This window comes from Tachysurus fulvidraco, chromosome 14 (genome assembly GCF_022655615.1).
Source record: "Tachysurus fulvidraco isolate hzauxx_2018 chromosome 14, HZAU_PFXX_2.0, whole genome shotgun sequence".
Taxonomy (NCBI): domain Eukaryota; kingdom Metazoa; phylum Chordata; class Actinopteri; order Siluriformes; family Bagridae; genus Tachysurus; species Tachysurus fulvidraco.
The window spans coordinates 22,362,211-22,382,087 of NC_062531.1; the positions used below are offsets into that span (position 1 = coordinate 22,362,211).

General features: G+C 37.7%; 1 protein-coding gene across 2 annotated transcripts in view; it reads left to right on the forward strand.

Moving 5' to 3' along the window:
• The first annotated feature begins 4,121 nt into the window (after window positions 1-4,121).
• Window positions 4,122-19,877, forward strand: part of vps13a (vacuolar protein sorting 13 homolog A) — a 44,340-nt gene continuing 28,584 nt past the window's right edge. For both annotated transcript variants that reach the window (XM_047822855.1, XM_027167458.2), the window contains exons 1-24: window positions 4,122-4,446; window positions 6,454-6,497; window positions 6,641-6,683; window positions 7,638-7,733; window positions 8,935-9,036; window positions 9,154-9,263; window positions 9,376-9,435; window positions 9,669-9,728; window positions 10,792-10,872; window positions 10,978-11,035; window positions 11,121-11,248; window positions 11,360-11,466; window positions 11,784-11,955; window positions 12,500-12,562; window positions 13,180-13,312; window positions 13,733-13,827; window positions 14,049-14,191; window positions 14,570-14,768; window positions 14,862-14,976; window positions 15,156-15,292; window positions 15,593-15,725; window positions 15,810-15,927; window positions 16,431-16,575; window positions 19,750-19,834. In XM_047822855.1, the coding sequence (XP_047678811.1) occupies window positions 4,347-4,446; window positions 6,454-6,497; window positions 6,641-6,683; window positions 7,638-7,733; window positions 8,935-9,036; window positions 9,154-9,263; window positions 9,376-9,435; window positions 9,669-9,728; window positions 10,792-10,872; window positions 10,978-11,035; window positions 11,121-11,248; window positions 11,360-11,466; window positions 11,784-11,955; window positions 12,500-12,562; window positions 13,180-13,312; window positions 13,733-13,827; window positions 14,049-14,191; window positions 14,570-14,768; window positions 14,862-14,976; window positions 15,156-15,292; window positions 15,593-15,725; window positions 15,810-15,927; window positions 16,431-16,575; window positions 19,750-19,834 (2,527 nt within the window). In that variant the 5' untranslated portion in view covers window positions 4,122-4,346. The remainder of the gene's footprint in view (window positions 4,447-6,453; window positions 6,498-6,640; window positions 6,684-7,637; window positions 7,734-8,934; window positions 9,037-9,153; window positions 9,264-9,375; window positions 9,436-9,668; window positions 9,729-10,791; window positions 10,873-10,977; window positions 11,036-11,120; window positions 11,249-11,359; window positions 11,467-11,783; window positions 11,956-12,499; window positions 12,563-13,179; window positions 13,313-13,732; window positions 13,828-14,048; window positions 14,192-14,569; window positions 14,769-14,861; window positions 14,977-15,155; window positions 15,293-15,592; window positions 15,726-15,809; window positions 15,928-16,430; window positions 16,576-19,749; window positions 19,835-19,877) is intronic.

A 19,877-nucleotide genomic window follows, 5' to 3' on the forward strand; every position in this document is an offset into this window, starting at 1 on the left:
AACCCAAATGATCTTTTATAGATCAGTTATAGATATTAACAAACAGCTAAAAAGTTCCCTATGTAGAGTTTTCCCAGGATGTCAGATAAATGTTATACATAGAGTTGTATTGTATATTCAGTAGGTTCAGTATGTTTAACATTTCAATATATTAACAAGTTTTAACAGGCATCTAAATGCATCTCCTCCATCGTCAAGACATAAATCCATTACATCAATTTCCCTCATAAAACACAATAATTATTTATCTCTTGTTGCACTAAAAGTATTTTATTTCAGTTTTCAGTTATGTATATTTTAAAATTGTAACCCACCGCATTAGTTTTCTTCATATTCCCATATATGTAATCACATAATCATATAGATATACATCTATGTTGTCACGATTTTAAGGAATGTATAGTTTCTACATCACATAAAATAATATTTGTGTACGTTTTCAGACTAAGTAGTAGTCATTATACTAGAGGGCCTTTCAGAATTTATCTTCCTTTAGTTGTTGTTTTTGTATTTAGCAGCTTTTCAATAATGTAAGGGTATAGTGTACCAGATGACGGACATGCTGGGAATTCAAATACACTGGGATGACCACATAGAGCTAAAAAAATCTTCATCTATTTTGCTTTTATACTATATATAGTCATAATTTGGATAACATGTTTAGGGACTTCAACTTATCTAATACCTTTGGTTGATCTATGTCTGTTGTACATGGATGGGAAGAATATAAATCATAAAAGATCATAATACAAACTATGATGAAATCGATCAGGCTGCCTACTTGACTAAACAGCCAAACTTTTTGATTTATTTTACAACTACTGACATTTTAAGCCTGATAAGTTTTTCCTTAGCGCGCCCTAGTAAATTCTTATATTCTCTGGATAGCTGTTTATAGACAACGTTAAATTAACAATTTATGCTAGTCAGATTTATTTATGGTTAACTGCATCCCTTTTTCAAAATTAAGTGTAAATAATACCAATAAATAAATAGAAAAAATAAATAGTAATGGCTAAAACCTTCTTTTGGCCTCCTTAGAAAAATATCAAACAACCCAACATGTATTATTATTATTATTATTATTATTATTATTATTATTATTATTATTATTATTATTATTATTATTATTATTATTAATTATCATCGTCTCACACCTTCGCAAAAGTAGACTTGTGGCGCCACCTGCAGGTGATCCTTTGGTAGTGGTACTTTATTAATTGTAGTCTTTTTTCTAAAGCTGAATTCAGAGTATCATGTTAAGTTTATAAATTAATAAATACAGTAAGGCATATTTTTATGTAACTTTTTTTTGTTATATTGTATTATTATATAATTTTATATAGAATAGAGGACCGTGTAGAGCAGTTCATGTGGGATGTAAAAAGCACTAACAGCTGTGTTTCGGCCACTAGATGTCGCCCTCAGCATTCATGTCTTTAGTTATTCTAGGTAAGCTGTAAATATTTCGAATATAGTAGAAAAAACAGACAGTGTATTAGGAGACATCATAAGTTTTGTCTCTTACACATCGCATTAAACCTGTAGTTTATCAGATTAACTATGAAGGGAAATGTTTTGTTGAAGGGAAATGTGTATTATACAGGAAAATAACAGGGAAACCTTGATATCACAGTATCACTGTAAACACTGTTTATCAGAAACATTCATATTTCGTCTGCTGAGTTTCCTGAAAACTATCTATCAGCAGCTCTTGAACATCAATAGACAATCGGAGCTGTTGATGCTGTTCTACACTGCAGTCATTGAAACTGTCCTGTGCACATCCATCACCATCTGGTTTGGTGCTGCAACAAAACAGGACAGGAACAACGCACAGTAAAACGTACAAGGCACAGTAACGACTGCAATGCACAGTAAAAACAGCAGAAAATATTGGTGCCCCCCTGCACACTCCCCAGGACTTGTACGACCCAAGAACCAGAAGCCGGGCAGGAAAAATCACCACTGAACTTTTGCACCCTGGACACAACTCTTTCAGCTCCTCCCTTCTGGCAGGCACTACAGAACTTTGCTTACTAAAACTGCCAGACACAGGAACCGTTTCTTTCCCCAGGCAATCACCCTGATCAACAACTCACCATAATTATATTCACTGCTTCATATCAATAAGTACTGTATTATCAAAACTGTCAGTCTTCAAATCATCTGTATATATTACTCACACTACTGCTGCTATATATTGTACAAAAAGCATATTGCACAATATTGTTATTTGCACTCCCACACTTTATGTACATAACTGATCAGTCATATTCCATATTCATATTTAATACTCATTCTGTCTATATTGTATCTCATTGTTTGCATTGCCTTGTACAGTATAGTTTGTATAGAATAATGTTATTTATGTCTGTATACTTTTGAGAGTCACAAACAGCCGGAACCAAATTCCTTGTGTGTGTCAACACACTTGGCCGATAAATCTGATTCTGATTCTGATATGTACTTACTATATTTCCTCTGTAATATGAATGACGTTTGATATTCACTAGGAAGAATTTCTAAAGATCCATGGGTGAAACATGGCATGAGTTTGGATTTACACTGTTAAAAGGGTAAAATCAGGAGTAAAATATTGTATATTGTGATAAAATGCTGAACAGAACGAATTTATTTAAAAAATTAAGAGCCTTGTCATGGATACATAAAATACATGTGGAACACCCATGTTTACATCTTCAAAATGTATGTATTTTATTGGGCAGAAGAGTAGCATAGTGAGTAGGGTCCATAGTTCTAGGGTCACACATTCACTAGAAATATCTTGTAAAGAAAAAAGTCACACAATCTCCACAAGAATGTCAAACATTCACAAAAAAATACAGTAAAAAGTTAGAAATCCTGAAGAAAGTCACACATTTACCAAAAAAATCCTGTAAAACAAATCACATGTTCACCACCAAAATCCTGTAAAAAATGTCACATGTTCACCACAAAAATCTTCGAAAAAATGTCACACGTTCACCACAAAAATCTTCGAAAAATTTTCACACGTTCACCACAAAAATCCTGTAAAATGTCACACGTTCACCACAAAAATCCTATAAAAATGTCACACATTCACCACAAAAATCCTATAAAAATGTCACACGTTCACCACAAAAATCCTATAAAAATGTCACGTTCACCACAAAAATCATAAATTCACACGTTCACCACAAAAATCTTAGAAAAATTTTCACACGTTCACCACAAAAATCCTGTAAAATGTCACACGTTCACCACAAAAATCCTATAAAAATGTCACACGTTCACCACAAAAATCCTGTAAAATGTCACACGTTCCCCACAAAAATCCTGTAAAATGTCACACGTTCACCACAAAAATCCTGTAAAATGTCACACGTTCACCACAAAAATCCTGTAAAATGTCACACGTTCACCACAAAAATCCTGTAAAAATGTCACACGTTCACCACAAAAATCCTATAAAAATGTCACACATTCACCACAAAAATCCTATAAAAATGTCACACGTTCACCACAAAAATCCTATAAAAATGTCACACGTTCACCACAAAAATCATAAATTCACACGTTCACCACAAAAATCCTATAAAAATGTCACACGTTCACCACAAAAATCATAAATTCACACGTTCACCACAAAAATTATGTAAAAATGTCACATGTTCACCACAAAAATCCTGTAAAATTTCACACGTTCACCACAAAAATCCTATAAAAATGTCACACGTTCACCACAAAAATCCTGTAAAAATGTCACACGTTCACCACAAAAATCCTGTAAAATTTCACACATTCACCACAAAAATCCTGTAAAAATGTCACACGTTCACCACAAAAATCCTGTAAAAATGTCACACGTTCACCACAAAAATCCTGTAAAATTTCACACATTCACCACAAAAATCCTGTAAAAATGTCACACGTTCACCACAAAAATCCTGTAAATTCACACGTTCACCACAAAAATCCTATAAATTCACACGTTCACCACAAAAATCTTATAAAAATGTCACACGTTCAACACAAAAAATCCTGTAAAGAATATTCACACATTTACCACAGAAACCCTGAAACACAGAACTATAAAACGTCACGCCGCTCCACCGGAAAATCCCGAATAAACCCGAACTCAGGTCAACGCTTCGTCTCGCCGTTGCCTCCGGATGGAGCTCGTGCGTGTCTCTCTCAGTGACGTCGCTGTTCAGAGCGTGCACGCGGTCCCTCCCTACTCTACTTCTAATACATGTTTATTTCAGGAAACTGGTCTGGCTGAGCTTCAGGGGAAACGGGTGCACTTATCTCAATCCGAAACCGAAGGAAACATGGCGCTGCGTGTGTGAATAGAGATTAAAATGGTGTTCGAGTCGCTGGTGGTGGACGTCCTGAACAGGTTCCTGGGGGACTATGTGGGGAACCTCGACAGCTCCCAACTCAAGCTGGGCATCTGGGGAGGTAAACACTGCCAAACGACCACACAAACACGTCCTTCACAGCTAACATTAGCTCTGTGCTTTTCATATGTTGTGTCTCAGACAGCATGCTAATTCTGTTAGCAACCCTGATAGTTAGTTAGTTAGTTAGTGAGCTGACCGATGCGTGTCAAGTTCATGAACACTTCACTTGGGACACACAGTCAGGGTTATAATTGACGTTAGTTAGCTTGTAGCTGTGGTCGAATACCAAACAAATTTGTAGTACCTGCTCACGCTCACTACCTAGGGTTCTAAATAATGGCTCGTGCACACTATTTAGTGCACTTCACGATACGGTATGGAAGCATTTGGAATGTAACCCACTATAAATTGTGTGTGTTTTTGTTCGGAAATTAGCAAAAATCATTTGTTTCCAATTTATTTCTTTAGTCAGTTCTTATGGTAATAGAAATCCATATATATATATATATATATATATATATATATATATATATATATATATATATATATATATATGTGTGTGTGTGTGTGTGTATGTATGTGTGTGTGTATTCATTTGTGACTTTCTGCCATGCTTGAATATAATACATGGATTCTGAGAAGCTTCTAGATTCCTGCTCTTTACTTTATATTTCTACCAGATGACTTATCAAAAGACCCCTAAAAAAAGCAATACAACTGATATCAGGATTAATCTTGAAACGTTGAATCAGCATCAGATTGGATAAGACCTATACTATATTCAAGTCTGATTCTCTGAGGTACTTTATGCAAAGAATGTCTCATGTTGCATGTGAACCTAAAGCATGGACATTGCAGCCCTGATGTTTTGCATAAGTTGGCAGCACAAGCCTGCAGAGAGAGAGAGAGAGAGAGAGAGAGAGAGAGATGACTCGATATCTGGCGGTTAATGAGAGTATCAGTCACTCTCAGATATCAGCTTATACTTTTTGCTTTGATATGTGTTTGTGTGTGTGTGTGTGTGTGTGTGTGTGTGTGTGTGTGTGTGTGTGTGTGTGTATACATATCCATTTGATCACAAAGCGATTTCATAAATGTGCGTGATATGTTTCTCTCTCAGTGAGCTCTCTTTATTTCTCTGTCTTGAAATTGTTTCAACCAAAATCATCTTGTCCTAATGTCAAAGAACCATAAAGTGCTTGGTTTGTTGTGAAGAATTTCCTCTTACAAAGTGCTGAGACTCAAGACTATTATCAATTATTCATGTTTATCAATCCCTGTTTCTGACCGTCTTTATGCAGATCCTTACTATAGCAACATTGATGACCATTGAACGTTGAACACCAATCAGTATCGTAGACATTACTATCCTATGATTGGATGTCAAAACGACGGTATCGTGTCAGTCCTGTTTAGCGTGCTCAAAAGTCATTTATTTAACCAAGGAACATGAAATCCAAATATTGACTTTAACTTCCATCGCAATAGAGTCAGTCAGAAGTACAGCCGAGACCCACCGTTCTCTCAGAATACTGGGATTGTTATTTATATAATATCGTCATATGACCCAGACCTACTATGTAGCAGCTTTCGTTGGTGTTTTATTATTAACCTCCAAACATGTGTTCGTTTATTTCAGCTGGAAGGACAAAAGCAATAATTCCATAAAGACATCTTGAGATATGCTTTGCAACCTCAGAAGTTTTCATTGTGTGCAAAAAGTGATCATATGTTTTTATAGATAAGTCTTTTCTCTCTGCACATTTTAATAAGACGTCTGCAGAAAGCGAAGGAAATGTTTCGCAATCGCTTATCTTTGACGGGGTACATCGTGTAGTAAATTTGTTATGACAGCCCGACTCTATAACTAAGTCTCTGTGTAGTAAATATGCTCATTAATAATGCAGAAATTACCGGAGGCTTTTTACTGAGCACGTTGAAACAAAGAGAATTTATGCTGTGAGCTGTGTTAGGATGTATGCACGCTTCTACGACGATGTGATGATATTTCAGTATTTTATCGTCACCTGCTGCGGTGCCTAAAGGACTGTTCTGTCTTTTGTAGGTGATGCCATTCTGCGGAATCTGGAAATAAAGGAAAATGCCTTGGTAAGTTGTCAGCCATTTTTGAAAAGTGCAGTATCTTGACAGCCCATGATTGGGCGTGTGCTATCTGTGCTGCTTCACTGAAATGCATTTCGATTCAAATCGATGGAAATGGTTTATTTAACCAATTTGTCTTTGCATATCAGAGTCAGCTGGACATTCCTTTTAAAGTCAAAGCAGGACATATAGGTGAGTCAATATCACGAATTCTCGAGGCAGCCAATATTCTCACATTCAAGCTTTAACTTTGCACCGAAGCTGTGAAACTACCCATTTGATCACAAAGCGATTTCATCGACAGCACCACAAACTCTATTCCAGTTTAGACTTAGGTTTAACACGGTTAAGTGATAAATCATCCAAATGACTGACTTAAACTCTTCCTCACATTTAACCTATTGCTTAAATAGGGAGATGTTTTTGTCAGCTCCCCACTTGTGACTTTACTTTCTACATACAGTTAGTTCCTGTTTTTGGTATGATGCGTGGTTTTATCTTCTCCTTTTATAGACAGGTTATCGTTAAGTTCGTATCGAGTCTTTACTAAGAAGCTGTAAAAGATGTAGCTTGATCGTAGTTCGCATCTGGTGAGAGTATCTGCAACTCGTTTTTACACTGATTATTGAGTTTGGGTTCAACTGATTAGCTTTCTGAGGTATATAATGCTATTACAGTTTATTAACAAACAACAGTCACTAAACACACACAAGAGACAAACTCCAAGCTGCACAAACCTCTTGTCACTTGCTAGTGTGAATGTAGAGTATTGTTTGCTAGTAAGTAATGGCGGTGTGTCTCATCCAAAAATCCTTTCGTGGACCCATTTAAAAAAAAACAAAAAAACACAGAAGTCGATTGTCTTCCAGATAAAGATGAGCATTCTTTGTCTGGAACCACAGCAATTAGGCAAAAATTACATTTTCTTTTTTTTTTTTTTTTTCCCCTTTAAAGAACTTTATCCATTTATAGTCACATTATAGCAAAAAAAAAAAGTTTTTAATTTTGCACAGTCAAAAACTTGCTACCTTCCATAGCAGTTTAATAAACAACTCGTGAAAACGCCAATATCAACAATTTTGTTTAGTATAACTAGTAAACTAAATGTTGAAATCTAAAATGTTTTGTGATGTTTGGATCCATCAGGTCGCCTGGAGCTGAAGATCCCCTGGAAGAACTTGTACACGCAGTCGGTGGAGGCCACGCTGGATGAGGTCTACTTGCTCATCGTCCCCACGGCCAGTAAGAGCTGCTATTCACTCCCACGTTTCAGCTCTAGCACGCTGTTTATATATGATTGAAGCAGTAGCAGTCATTCACTAGCAGTTTCCTTGCTTAAGCTTTGAACACCATCTCTGTGAGTCTTAATCAGTATCAAAAGTGAAATTTTAAAAAGACATTTGACATCAAAAACACAGTATAACTATAACAGCCAATAAGGGATACTTTATACGCTGGCTGTTTATATTGCAGCTGAATCATTTTTGGCACTTTTTTTGGAGAATCCCATTCGTTCTCCACACCTTAACGTGTTTTTTTTTTTCTACAGTCTCCTTCTACAACATATCACATATTACATAAACACAGCAGTCTGTGGCTTTAAAGTATGTCAGACAGCCTCTGAACGTGAAAACGAACAGATACGGAAAGGGAAATAAAAAAAAAAAAACGATTGGAGACAAATAATGTGTCCACCTGTTTGTAACCCATCTTTGTCTTGAGAATATTACGTATATAGTAATCCCTCGCCACTTCGCGGTTCAAGTTTCGCGGCCTCAGTGCATCACTGATTTTTCTAAAATATTCATCGAAAAATACAAATAAAAACGGTTTCCCAGGATGCCAGACAAAGAGAGAAACTCTCTCAGAGGCTTTGTACATACCTACGGGCACATGATTGGTTCTCGGCACGAGATCTGAGCTGATTGGCTGCGCATCATCGCATCCTCTCCCAGCTTCTTCCCTTGTTGTATCTCGCTATGCTGTCAACTGTGTCTCACGTATTGTGTTCGAAATTAACTTTTCGTTAAGCCCTTACGATGCCTCCTAAGCGCCGTGCCCCTGCGAAAGATTCCTCTAGTGAGCCGAAGAGGAAGATGATGACCATCAGTGAAAAGGTCAAACTTGGGGCAAATCCTACTTGGCGGATTTTCACCTATCACGAGGGGTTCCGGTCCCCAGTAACCGCGATAAACGAGGGATCACTGTAGATATGTTTCTCCTATTAAACGTCACATTTGAGCAGACTGATTGGATTTTTCTACATATAAATAAAATGTGTATTGTAATGTGTTTTTAAAACGTGCACAACGAACAGTTTTCCTTATAAAGGCAGCCTGATCAGTTCTACTCAAAGTTCCAAACAAATATCCGAATTTTAGAATAAATTTTAGCCCATGGTTTTTACAAAAAAAAAAAACCCTGTGTGTTTTGTGTACTTCAGGTATAAAGTATGATGCAGAAAAGGAGGAGAAGCAGCTGCAGGAGGCTCGACAGAGGGAGCTTCAGAGGATCGAGGAAACCAAACTGAAAGCTGCAGAGAAAGGTTAGGATGTGGATTCGAACTCTCTTTCAGATTTTAAATGATAAATAAATAAATAAATAAATAAATAAAATCCACACAGTCACTCACGTTCGAACCCTATTTACTTTGTGAGTGCAGAAAATCCCAATACGGAAAAGCAAGACACTTTCGTAGAGAAATTGGTCACGCAGGTGATTAAAAACCTGCAGGTGAAAATTTCCAATATTCACGTTCGCTACGAAGATAGTGTAAGTACTCTATTTAACTAATGTTATATTATTTCCTGATTTTATTTGTAGCTTCTTTGTTCAACACGCAGGTTGTTTTTTTTTTTTGTTCGGTTTGTTTTGTTCACCACAGATCACCAATCCGAATTCGCCTCTCTCGTTTGGAGTGTCTCTACAAAACCTTAGTCTTCAGGTAGGAAAAATGTTGTGTTTTTTTTTCCCCTTTGTTTTTCCACTGCAAGTGAAAAACAGTTCAGTATAAAAAAATTTAAAAAACCTTGACGCGTAAGTGACGAGTTGTAAATGAAATCTATCCTCTTGATTAGGAGTATTTTATATATTTATTCAAGAGCTATGTGACGATGGCCTATCTGCGGTAGGGGATATATTTTTCCCCTATGAAATCTGTTTGTTTTCCCTTTGCAGACATCAGACGCAAACTGGAAACCCTGCCTGTTGGATGAGACAGCCAAGCTGTTTTTCAAGGTACACCTACTAAAGGAAGAAAACCTTAATACACCGCATCTACATTGCACGATCCACGTTTTCATTCATATCTCATGGGTTATATTTAAAAGTTCATTCCGTACGGTCCGTTCGGTGTAAATTCAGGTAGACCATCCAGATTTTTTTATTTACTGATACACAGATTCTATCATCTTAATTTCACCATAAATATTTCAATGACTTTGTCTAAATATTCTACCTCAGAGACACACATTAATCCAGGGATGTAGACTGTTATCATCCTGTCAGGTGACCACCAATCCACCAGACGGTCAAGTGATCCTGCCAGCAGTTTATGGTTGTTTATTGTTAGTAAATCATATCTAGAAGCTCTATAGACTATCTGCTCGTCCCATTTACTCTCACTTTATTTGGAAGGGACGGTTTAGTGATGTTCGGTCAATGATTTCTAGGCCTCTCATTTATGCGGTCACTTTATTATATTCCATTCATGTGGACTGCGGAAACATGTCATGTTGTTGAAAGATGCATAAACACTGTCGGACATGTTCAGTGTCGGTATATAAGCTGGTTTATGACAGACTGTTTAAGCAAAAAGAGCGTGACCATTTGATATATGCACTTTAGATAGATAGATAGATAGATAGATAGATAGATAGATAGATAGATAGATAGATAGATAGATAGATAGATAGATAGATAGATAGATAGATAGATAGATAGATAAACAGTCAGCAGGTATGAAGACTTTCCAGCGTTATGAACATTAGAGACTCCTTCCATTATTATTAAATTATTCTATTTCATAAACAGCTCTTTACAGAAATCATCATTATATCAGTATTTATTTTTTAGATGATAGATATATACAACGTGTCTTATAATGTATTATTATTAGGTATAGACGATATAAAGTCCCTGTAAACAGATCACTACTATAGAGGTGACCGCGTATTACATTAATATAAACATGTGATTTGCCTTACAGGTGAAAGTGAATTAGAATCTGACCAATCGGATTTGATCATTCAAAGTCATCAGGTGTGTTAATTCAGTCTTAATCGTGTCTTGCTTTACTCAGCTCGTCCGTCTGGATAATCTCTTCGCCTATTGGAACGTGAACTCAGAACTTTACTCGATTCACTCTGCTAGTGAAGCCCTGGTAAGACATCATTTTATAATTTCCTGTATGGAAAATTACACAAAGAGGAAAATAAAAATTGAGCCCTTATTCTCTGTATGGCTTTTTTTTTCTTTTTTTTTTTAGCGGTACCTGCAGCAAAATGTGGCTGTCCAGAACTCCATCCCTCATGACTATCAGTTTAGTGAGTGGCTGCTGGTGTATAATCGATCTTTTCCTGGATGTAGTTTTCAGACTTTCATGACTCGTTCCTCTTTTGCTTTGTTCAGTTTTCCGTCCGATATCGGCCAACGCTAAGCTTCGTATGAACCCTCGCTCGGATGTGGACTTCTCCTCGCCGAAGGTGGATCTTGTGGTCAACCTGCCTGAAGTGGCTGTGGAGCTCAGCAGGCCACAGGTGAACAAAAGCTGCCAGAATGAGAGATTTAGTTCTGTTTAGTTGAATGGAGCTTGAATTTCATGAATAAAATATGAGCTTTAAACACCGTCTGCTCTGATTCATCTGCAGTATGTCAGCATTCTGGAGCTATTGGGCTCTGTGGATATGATGTCACGTAATCTTCCATACAGGAAGTATCGCCCAGATATGCCTGTCCACAACAATGCATACCAATGGTAAGGGTTCTTACAGTCCAGGTATTTATTTATTTATTTATTTATTTATTTACATGCGTCATGAATCCCCTTTTTTTTCAGTTTCTTCTAAGTGAGTGATTAACAAACTTATTAATAAGTCGACCTGTCTACATTTCAATTCCAACTCTAGTCTTAACCGTATGGTTTGGTCTCTAACCACTGCACCGAGCGGCATTACTTATTAGTCTCATTAAAATTACGAAAAAAAAGGCGTGACTGGTTTTATTATTTATGATATCTGAGTTTTCTCTGGTTATTGTACGAGTTTTTTTTAATATTATGTACCTGGTTCCCAGGTGGCGTTATGTCATCAAGGGCATCTTGGAGGTGAACGTAAAACCTTCCCTGCACATGTGGTCATGGAAGCACATCAAATGCCATCGGGAACAAATAAAACAGTGCAAAGAGCTTTATAAGACCAAGATCACCAGCAAGAAGCCTGCAGAGACCCTGCTGAAGAAACTGGAGGTAAATTGGACAACTTGAAATGCAGCTTTCTCACAGTTGCTCTGAAGTGTTTATTGGTTTTATATTTTGATTAGTGTGTGTTCAGGAACAAGGACGTGTAGAGTTAGGAGGTTATAGAAAGGAGGATTTATCCACTAACTACAATTCTACAGTCACTTTTGATATCATTAATGTTTTATATATATATATATTTTTTTTTTCGAAGCTACAGGCTGATAAGGTCTATTTACTGTAAATACACGTTTAGATGCACAGTAAATCTGTGTTTGTGTTTGTCACTGTTTCTTAAACCACTTGACAATGACATTTTAAGTGGCTAATGTTACTGAGCTACAGTATATTAGTTTTGTAGCTCTAATGGAAAACCCCCAGAAGCCAAAAAAGGTTGGAAATCGCTTGGCTACATTTATGCTTAAAGGGAAATTTGATTCCTTCAAGCACGAACAATGTGCTGTTCTGATATAAAGCCTTATATAATGTTCCTTTAATTTTCTTTTTTTTCTTCTTCCTGCCCTGCCCTTCTTCTGTTTAATCTCATTTACAGGAGACAGAAAAATGCCTGGATATTTTTAACATCACACTCGCGAGACAACAAGCCGAGATGGAGGTAGTGTACGGTTTATTTTACCTGCACTCTTTCATTTGAATTTTATACCATACACATAACTGTGACATCTTAAAGGTGAGGTGCACGATGTTTGAAAAATGCTTCAGAAAATTGAGTCGAGACGACAAACAAAACAAACGGGTAGCCAATAAGCAGAAAGGGGCGTGGCTTGTCAATACGCGGCGGAGAGGGTGTTCAGTGCGCATGTCTGACATTAGCCTCTGCCGTTACCTCTGCCTCGGGTTCTAGGTGTTGAACGTCGTCTTTCACGTGAAACGGAGCTAAACCTTTCACGGTACAACACACAGTACTACAAAAACACATTTGTATTACCATAGTATTACTATTAGTTCATTTATTGATAATAATATCCCCTCGGCCAGCTGCCCCAGCAGGTTCCGCCTGGGTTACGTATGTATGTGTGGGCGGAGCTATCAAAACAGGGGTGACACCCATTTGGGTGAGGGCGTGTTTGTTTTGGTGATTTCAAATGTCAACATTGGCTTTCAAACATCGTGCACCCCACCTTTAACACTGCATTGCTCGGTAAGTATTATGAATGATGCAGTCTTTTGTTTAAATTTTTTTTTTATATCCATCCATTTCTGGTGCTCCAGGCTTCTAAAGCTGGCCTGAGGATCTATCGACCTGGGTTAAAGATGGAGGAGGAGCAGTCACAGGGATGGTTCGGCTGGATGTGGAACTGGTCTGGGGACAGCTCTGCTCCGACCAAAGAGATCAAACCTGGAGGTACCGAACACACTCATTAATCATTAAACTAATAGTGATACACCTATTCACACCCACTCCCCTTTAATTCAACAGCATCTCTGACCGTAGTACCAGGTGCAATGTTTATAGTAATACGCTTACTATTTATTCACCTTTACATACGGTTACTTTAACATTTCAACCAAATCACAGGAACCTGATTTGATGGATATTTCACATAAACACATAAAAATGTGTGTAATTCTTTGACATTTTTTGTGAGGGGACGATTATTCGGAATTTTTAAAAGAAGTGTCCAATGTCAGCATTCTAGGTCTGCGGAATTAAGATACTGAGATATAAGACGAGGTATTCCGTCGCTTTCTGACACGTTATTGTCTACTTTTAAACCTGTGTGATGTAATCATGGTGCTTAATGTTGTCCTTGCTCAATGCCAGGGTTTGATACACTGATGACTTCAGCGGAGAAAGCCAAACTCTACACTGCCATTGGATACAGCGAGACGGCTGTAAATCCTAATCTGCCAAAAAATGTAAGTGTTTTTATGTCCATTCAGTCAGAAACAAAACTAAATTTATTGCTTAAAATTTTACACATTGATAACCTGAGTGCTGGATAACGTAACCCTAATTACGATCGTTCATTAATTATAGCTACATAACGGATTTTAAACGCTAAATTGTAATTATGCCTTACAAATTTCTCATCAGAAGGTAGCACCATTTTTGATCTTAGCACACTGATGTTTTGCAGTTTGAAGACATGAAGGTTCGGTTCCAGTTGGTGAGCATGTCCGTGTCCATTAAAGAGAGCAAAGAAAAGCCAGAGATTATCAAACTGTCCGTCATCGACCTGAGAACCATGCTGACACAGAGATCCTCCGCTCAGGCTATAATGTAACCTCTTCTCTTTTTTTCCCTTTACATTTTAGTTTATTCTACAGTAATAACAGCACTAGATATCTAATAAATCGGGGCAGTGTTAAATCTAGTGGTTAAGGCTCTGGGTTGTTGATTGGAGAATCGGGGTTCAAGCCACATTACAGAAAAGCAGCCACTGCTGGGCCCTTGAGCAAGGCCCCTAGCTCTCACTGCTCCAGGGACCTTGTAACATGACTGACTTTGCACTCAGACCCCAAATTCCAACGTTGGCTATGTGAAGAAATAATTTCTGTGCTGTAATGTATATGTTTGTAAAGTTTATATCCATTAGCTTTAAACAGCGATCATATCGTATCTCTTCTGTAGGTGACCTCTTGTTGTTTTTCTAATCAGGATCACGGCTCAGTTGTCCTCATTTGAAGTAACCGGTGTATCGAGAAATGGCATCGCTCCCACGCTGCTTTCCCCTCGACGTGCGGTGGAGGAAGACAAGCCTCTGCTCAGCCTGATGTTCGAGACCAACCCACTGGATGCCAAGGCAGATCAGAGACTGCATGTGGAATCGCAGCCTCTGGAGATCATCTATGATGCAGTGAGTGAGACTAATTTTAATAAAGAAATAGTCAGTGCTGTTATTCATTTTTTTTTTCTCCCTAACGTGTGTTTATTTGTGTTCTCTCTGTAGATGACAGTGAATAACATGTCAGCGTTCTTCATGCCTCCGAACGACCTGGAGCTGGACGAACTGACTAACGCTACCCGCATGAAGCTGGAGCAGTTCAGAGACAGAACCTCAACCGGTGTGTGTTTGCACAGTGTATATTGTGTGAATAGTTAAGAATAGAATGAAAAGAATACACTGCACCGTGTGTTTTTATATCCCAGACTGGCTTTGTTATGCTTCGTACAATAACCAAAGCAACCCTAGAAATAGAAAACAAAGTCCTTTTTTTTTTTTTTTTTTTTTTTTTAAACGTAGGACTCATGTACATCATCGAGACACAGAAAGTTCTTGACCTGAAGATCAACCTGATGGCCTCCTATGTGATCGTGCCCCAAATGGGCTTCTACGACCCCAAGCACAACCTTATCATTCTGGATCTTGGACACTTTCAGGTAATGTTCTAAGTATTATTTATTGTAGATACGGTTTGCAGCATCTTCAGTGATGATAGACTGTGGTTTGTAGCATCGGCATGACAATTATTAGGTTCATTCGGTCTGAATTTCTTAGATTCACATCTGAAAGATTTACTAATCTCTTCATTTGTGATTCACAAAATTACATTCGTGTCCTTGCTTTTACGTACAGTATACAGTCAGGAAAATAACTATATGGTATAGCCTATAGAAGCTGACAAACCTGGAATATTTTAAGAAATGTCCTTCTGACCATCATAAGCATGCGTCACGCAGATGTCGAGTAAGAGCAGGGCCAATTTGCCACAGCTCTCGGTGGGAAAGAACACCATCGAGGACATCATGTCTCGAGCCTATGACAGCTTTGACGTCCAACTCACCAGCCTGCAGTTGTTATATTCCAAACCAGGTACGAACTCCATCCGTTCCATCCGCCTAATCTCGCATGCTTATACACACGGTTTAGAAAACTCAGTGGCTGAGTTCTTTACAGATGAAGACTGGCAGAAGGCTCGGAAGCTCAGACAGTCTTCCCTTCATATTCTGGAGCCTGTTGACTTGAAGGTGGTTTTCAGCAGAGCAATGGTGGTCACTGACTCAAGGATGCCAAAGTAAGAGTGCTCTCCTTTAAGTGATGTAGTTTTACTGTGCTGTTTAATTTACCATTCTGATCTTTTTTTTTTTTTTTCTGTAACAATTTTTATAGTTACGACTGGTACACAGGAATACGTAGGGTGGATGAACCTTTAACCTTAACTTATTTAATAAAGAAGAAATATCTAGTATTTGTTTTGGTGAAGTTTCTCTAAGCAAATGTTTGTTTAACGTTTGTTTCCAGCAGATTTTAACGCTCAGAATAAGAACATGGAACTAGACCAGCTTTCGTGTTAATACTTTTATCGATTTTTTTTTTCAACATGTATCACAATGAACAAGCCCCCAACACTCACCAACAAATCCCTAGAGTGGCGCTCATGCTGTTTATTAATTCAGATAGTAATTTCAGGTGCTCGGCATATACAGAGAAAGGGCGCCGCATCATAACTAGACCAGTTTTCTTTCAGTCATTAATGATTTAATGATGTGGAACTGTTTTGGATTCCCTGCCTGGTAGGTTTAAGATATTTGGCGAGCTTCGTCTGCTCTCCCTTCGCATCTCCGACGACAAAGTCCGTGGCATCCTTGAGCTAATCGACAGCATTCCACTGCCTGAGAGTCGGCCCTCCCCTCGGACTGCCGCTCTGCAAACTACGCCCAAGGTGTGTTTGTGTTTAACTGCACCTTCAGTTAGTATGCAGTGTTTGTTTAATATTATTGCTGCATGACAAGTGAGGACATGTGTGTGTGTGTGTGTGAGTGTGTGTGTGAGTGTGTGTGTGAGTGTGTGTGTGAGTGTGTGTGAGTGAGTGTGTGTGAGTGAGTGTGTGTGAGTGTGTGTGTGAGTGTGTGTGTGAGTGAGTGTGTGTGAGTGAGTGTGTGTGAGTGAGTGTGTGTGAGTGAGTGTGTGTGAGTGAGTGTGTGTGAGTGAGTGTGTGTGAGTGAGTGTGTGTGAGTGAGTGTGTGAGTGAGTGTGTGTGAGTGAGTGTGTGTGAGTGAGTGTGTGTGAGTGTGTGTGTGTGAGTGTGTGTGTGTGAGTGTGTGTGTGAGTGTGTGTGTGAGAGAGAGTGTGTGTGTGAGAGAGTTAGTGTGTGTGTGAGAGAGTTAGTGTGTGTGTGAGAGAGTTAGTGTGTGTGTGAGAGAGTTAGTGTGTGTGTGAGAGAGTTAGTGTGTGTGTGAGAGAGTTAGTGTGTGTGTGTGTGTGAGTTAGTGTGTGTGTGTGTGTGCGGTTCGTGTGTTGTGTGTTTTGTGTGTGTTTGTGTGTGCGTTCGTGTTGTGTGTGTGTGTGCGCGTTGTGTGTGTGTGTGTGTGTGTTTGTGTGTGCGTGTCGTGTGTGTGTGTGTGTTGTGTTTGTGTGTGCTTGTGTGTGTGTGTTGTGTGTGTGTTCGTGTGTGTGTGGTGTGTGTTCTGTGTGTGTGTGTGCGTTCGTGTGTGTGTGTGTGTGCGTTCGTGTTGTGTGTTGTGTGTGTGCGTTGTGTGTGTTGTGTGTGTGTGTGTTGTTCGTGTGTGTGTTTGTTCGTTTCTCGTGTTTGTGTGTGTTGTCGTTCGTGTGTGTGTGTTTGTGTGTTGTGTGTGTGTGTTTGTGTTGCGTTCGTGTGTGTGTTGTGTGTGTTCGTGTTGTGTCTGTGTGTGTTTGTGTCTCTTGTTTGTGTGTGTTTGTGTTTTCTGTTTTTTGTGTGCGTTCTTTGTGTGTGTGTTTCTTTCTTTGTTGTTTGTGTCTTTGTTTGTTGTGTTTTGTTTTCTTGTGTTTGTTGTGTTCTGTGTTTGTGTTTTTTTTTGTGTTGTGTGTTGTTTGTTTCTGTGTTTTGTTTTTGTTGTTTTTTTCTTTTGTTGTTTTTGTGGTTGTTTCTTTGTGTGTGTGTTGTGTTTGTGTTTTTTTGTTTGTTTGTGTTTTTGTTTGTTTTTGTTTTTTTTTTTTTGTGTTTTTTTTTTTTTTTTTTTAGTTTTTTTTTGTTTTTTGTTTTTTGTGTTTTTTTTTGTTTTTTTTGTGTGTTTTTGTTTTTGTGTTTTTTTTGTGTTCTCGTTTTTTGTGTTTTGTTTTTTGTTTTTTTTTGTTTCTGTTTTGTTTTTGTTTTCTGCTTTCTTTTGTTTTTTTTGTTTTTTTGTTGTCGTTCTTTTTGTGTTTTGTGTTTTCGTTGTTTTTGTCTTTTCGTTTGTGTGTTTTGTGTGTTGTTTTGTGTGTGTTGTGTGTTGCGTTTCTGTGTTTTGTGTGTGTGTGTTTTGTGTTTTTGTGTTTCGTGTGTTGTTGTGTTTTGTTCTGTGTGTTTCTTGTTGTTTGTTGTGTTTTTTTTGTGTGTTGTTTGTTTTTTGTTTTGTTTTTTTTTTTGTTTTTGTTTGTGTGTTTTTGTTTGTTTTTGTTGTTTTTGTTGTTTTTCTGTTTTTCTTGTTTTGTGTTGTTTTTTGTGTTTTTTTTTTTTTTGTTTTGCGTTTTTTTGTGTGTTTGTTTGTTTTTGTTTTTTTGTTTGTTTGTGTTTTTTTGTGTGTTTTTGTTTTGTTTTTGTGTTTCTTTTTGTGTTGTGTTTTTGCTTTGTTTTGTTTGTGTTGCTTTCTGTTGTGTGTTGTGTGCTTTCTTGTGTGTGTTTTTTGTGTGTCTGTTGTGTTTTTTGTGTGTGTCTTGTGTGTTGTTCTGTGTGTGTTTGTGTGTTGTGTTGTGTTGTGTTGTGTGTTCGTGTGTTGTGTGTCGTTTTTGTGTGTTTAGTGTGTGTGTGTTGTGTTGTGTGTGTGTTGTGTGAGTTCGTGTGTGTGTGTGTGTGTGTCGTGTGTGTGTGTGTGCGTTCGTGTGTTGTGTGTGTGCGTTCGTGTGTGTGTGTGTGTGCGTTCGTGTGTGTGTGCGTTTCGTGTGTGTGTTGTTTGTGTGTGTGCGTTGTGTGTGTTTTGTGCTGTCGTGTGTGTGTGTGTTTGTGTGTTGTGTTGTGTGGTGTGTTGTGTGTGTGTGTGTGTGTGTGCGTTCGTGTGTGTTGTGTGTGTGTGTCGTTCGTGTTGTGTGTGGTTCGTGTGTGTGTGTGTGTGTGTGCGTTCTGTGTTTGTGTGTTCTTGTTTTTTGTTTGTGTGTGTTGCTTTCGAGTGTGTGGTGTGTGTGCTTCGTGTGTTGTGTTTGTTGAGTTTTGTGTGTTTGTGCGTTCGTGTGTGTTGCGTTGTGTGTTGTGGTTCTTGTGTGTTTCTTTCGTGTGTTGTGTCGTTCGTGTGTGTGTGCGTTCCGTGTGTTTGTTCTTCTGTGTGTTGTGTGTGTGTTGTGCGTTCGTGTTTGTTGTGTGTTCGTGTGTGTTTTTTCGTTCGTGTTTTTTGTTTGTTGTTTTTTGTGTTGTTTGTTCTTTTGTGTGTGTTTGCAGTTTGTTTTTTTTTTTTTTGTTTTCGTTCTTTTTTTTTTGTTTTCGTTCTTTTGTTTTTTTTTTTGTGTTTTTTTTTATTTTGTTCTTTGTGTTTTTTTTTTCTTTTGGTTTCTTTTTTTGTTTTTTTTTCTTTTTTTGTTTTGTTTTTTTTTTTTTTTTTTTTTTTTTTTTTATATTTTTTTTTTTGTTTTTTTTTGTTTTTTTTCTTTTTTTTTTTTTTTAAATTTTTTTTTTATTGTGTTTGTTTTTTTTTTTTTTTGTTTTTTTTTTTTTTTTTTTTTTTTGGTTTTTTGTTTTTTTTTTTTATTCTTTTTTTGTTTTTGTCTTTTTTTCTTTCTTTTTTTTTGTTATTTGTGTTTTGTCTGTGTGTGAGTGGGTGAGTGTGTGTCTGTGGGTGAGTGTGTGTCTGTGGGTGAGTGTGTGTCTGTGTGTGTGTGTGAGTGTGTGTGTGGTTTATGTAGTCCTATACAGTATGTCTGACAGTGTGTTTCCTTTGTATATCTTAAGGTTGTCAAACCGAGAGACACCCCTCAGCTGACCCCCAGAAAACCAGCTATGGTTGATCTGCGCTCCTCAATAATATTTGACTCTGGTTAGACACACACACACACACACACACACACACATACATGCAC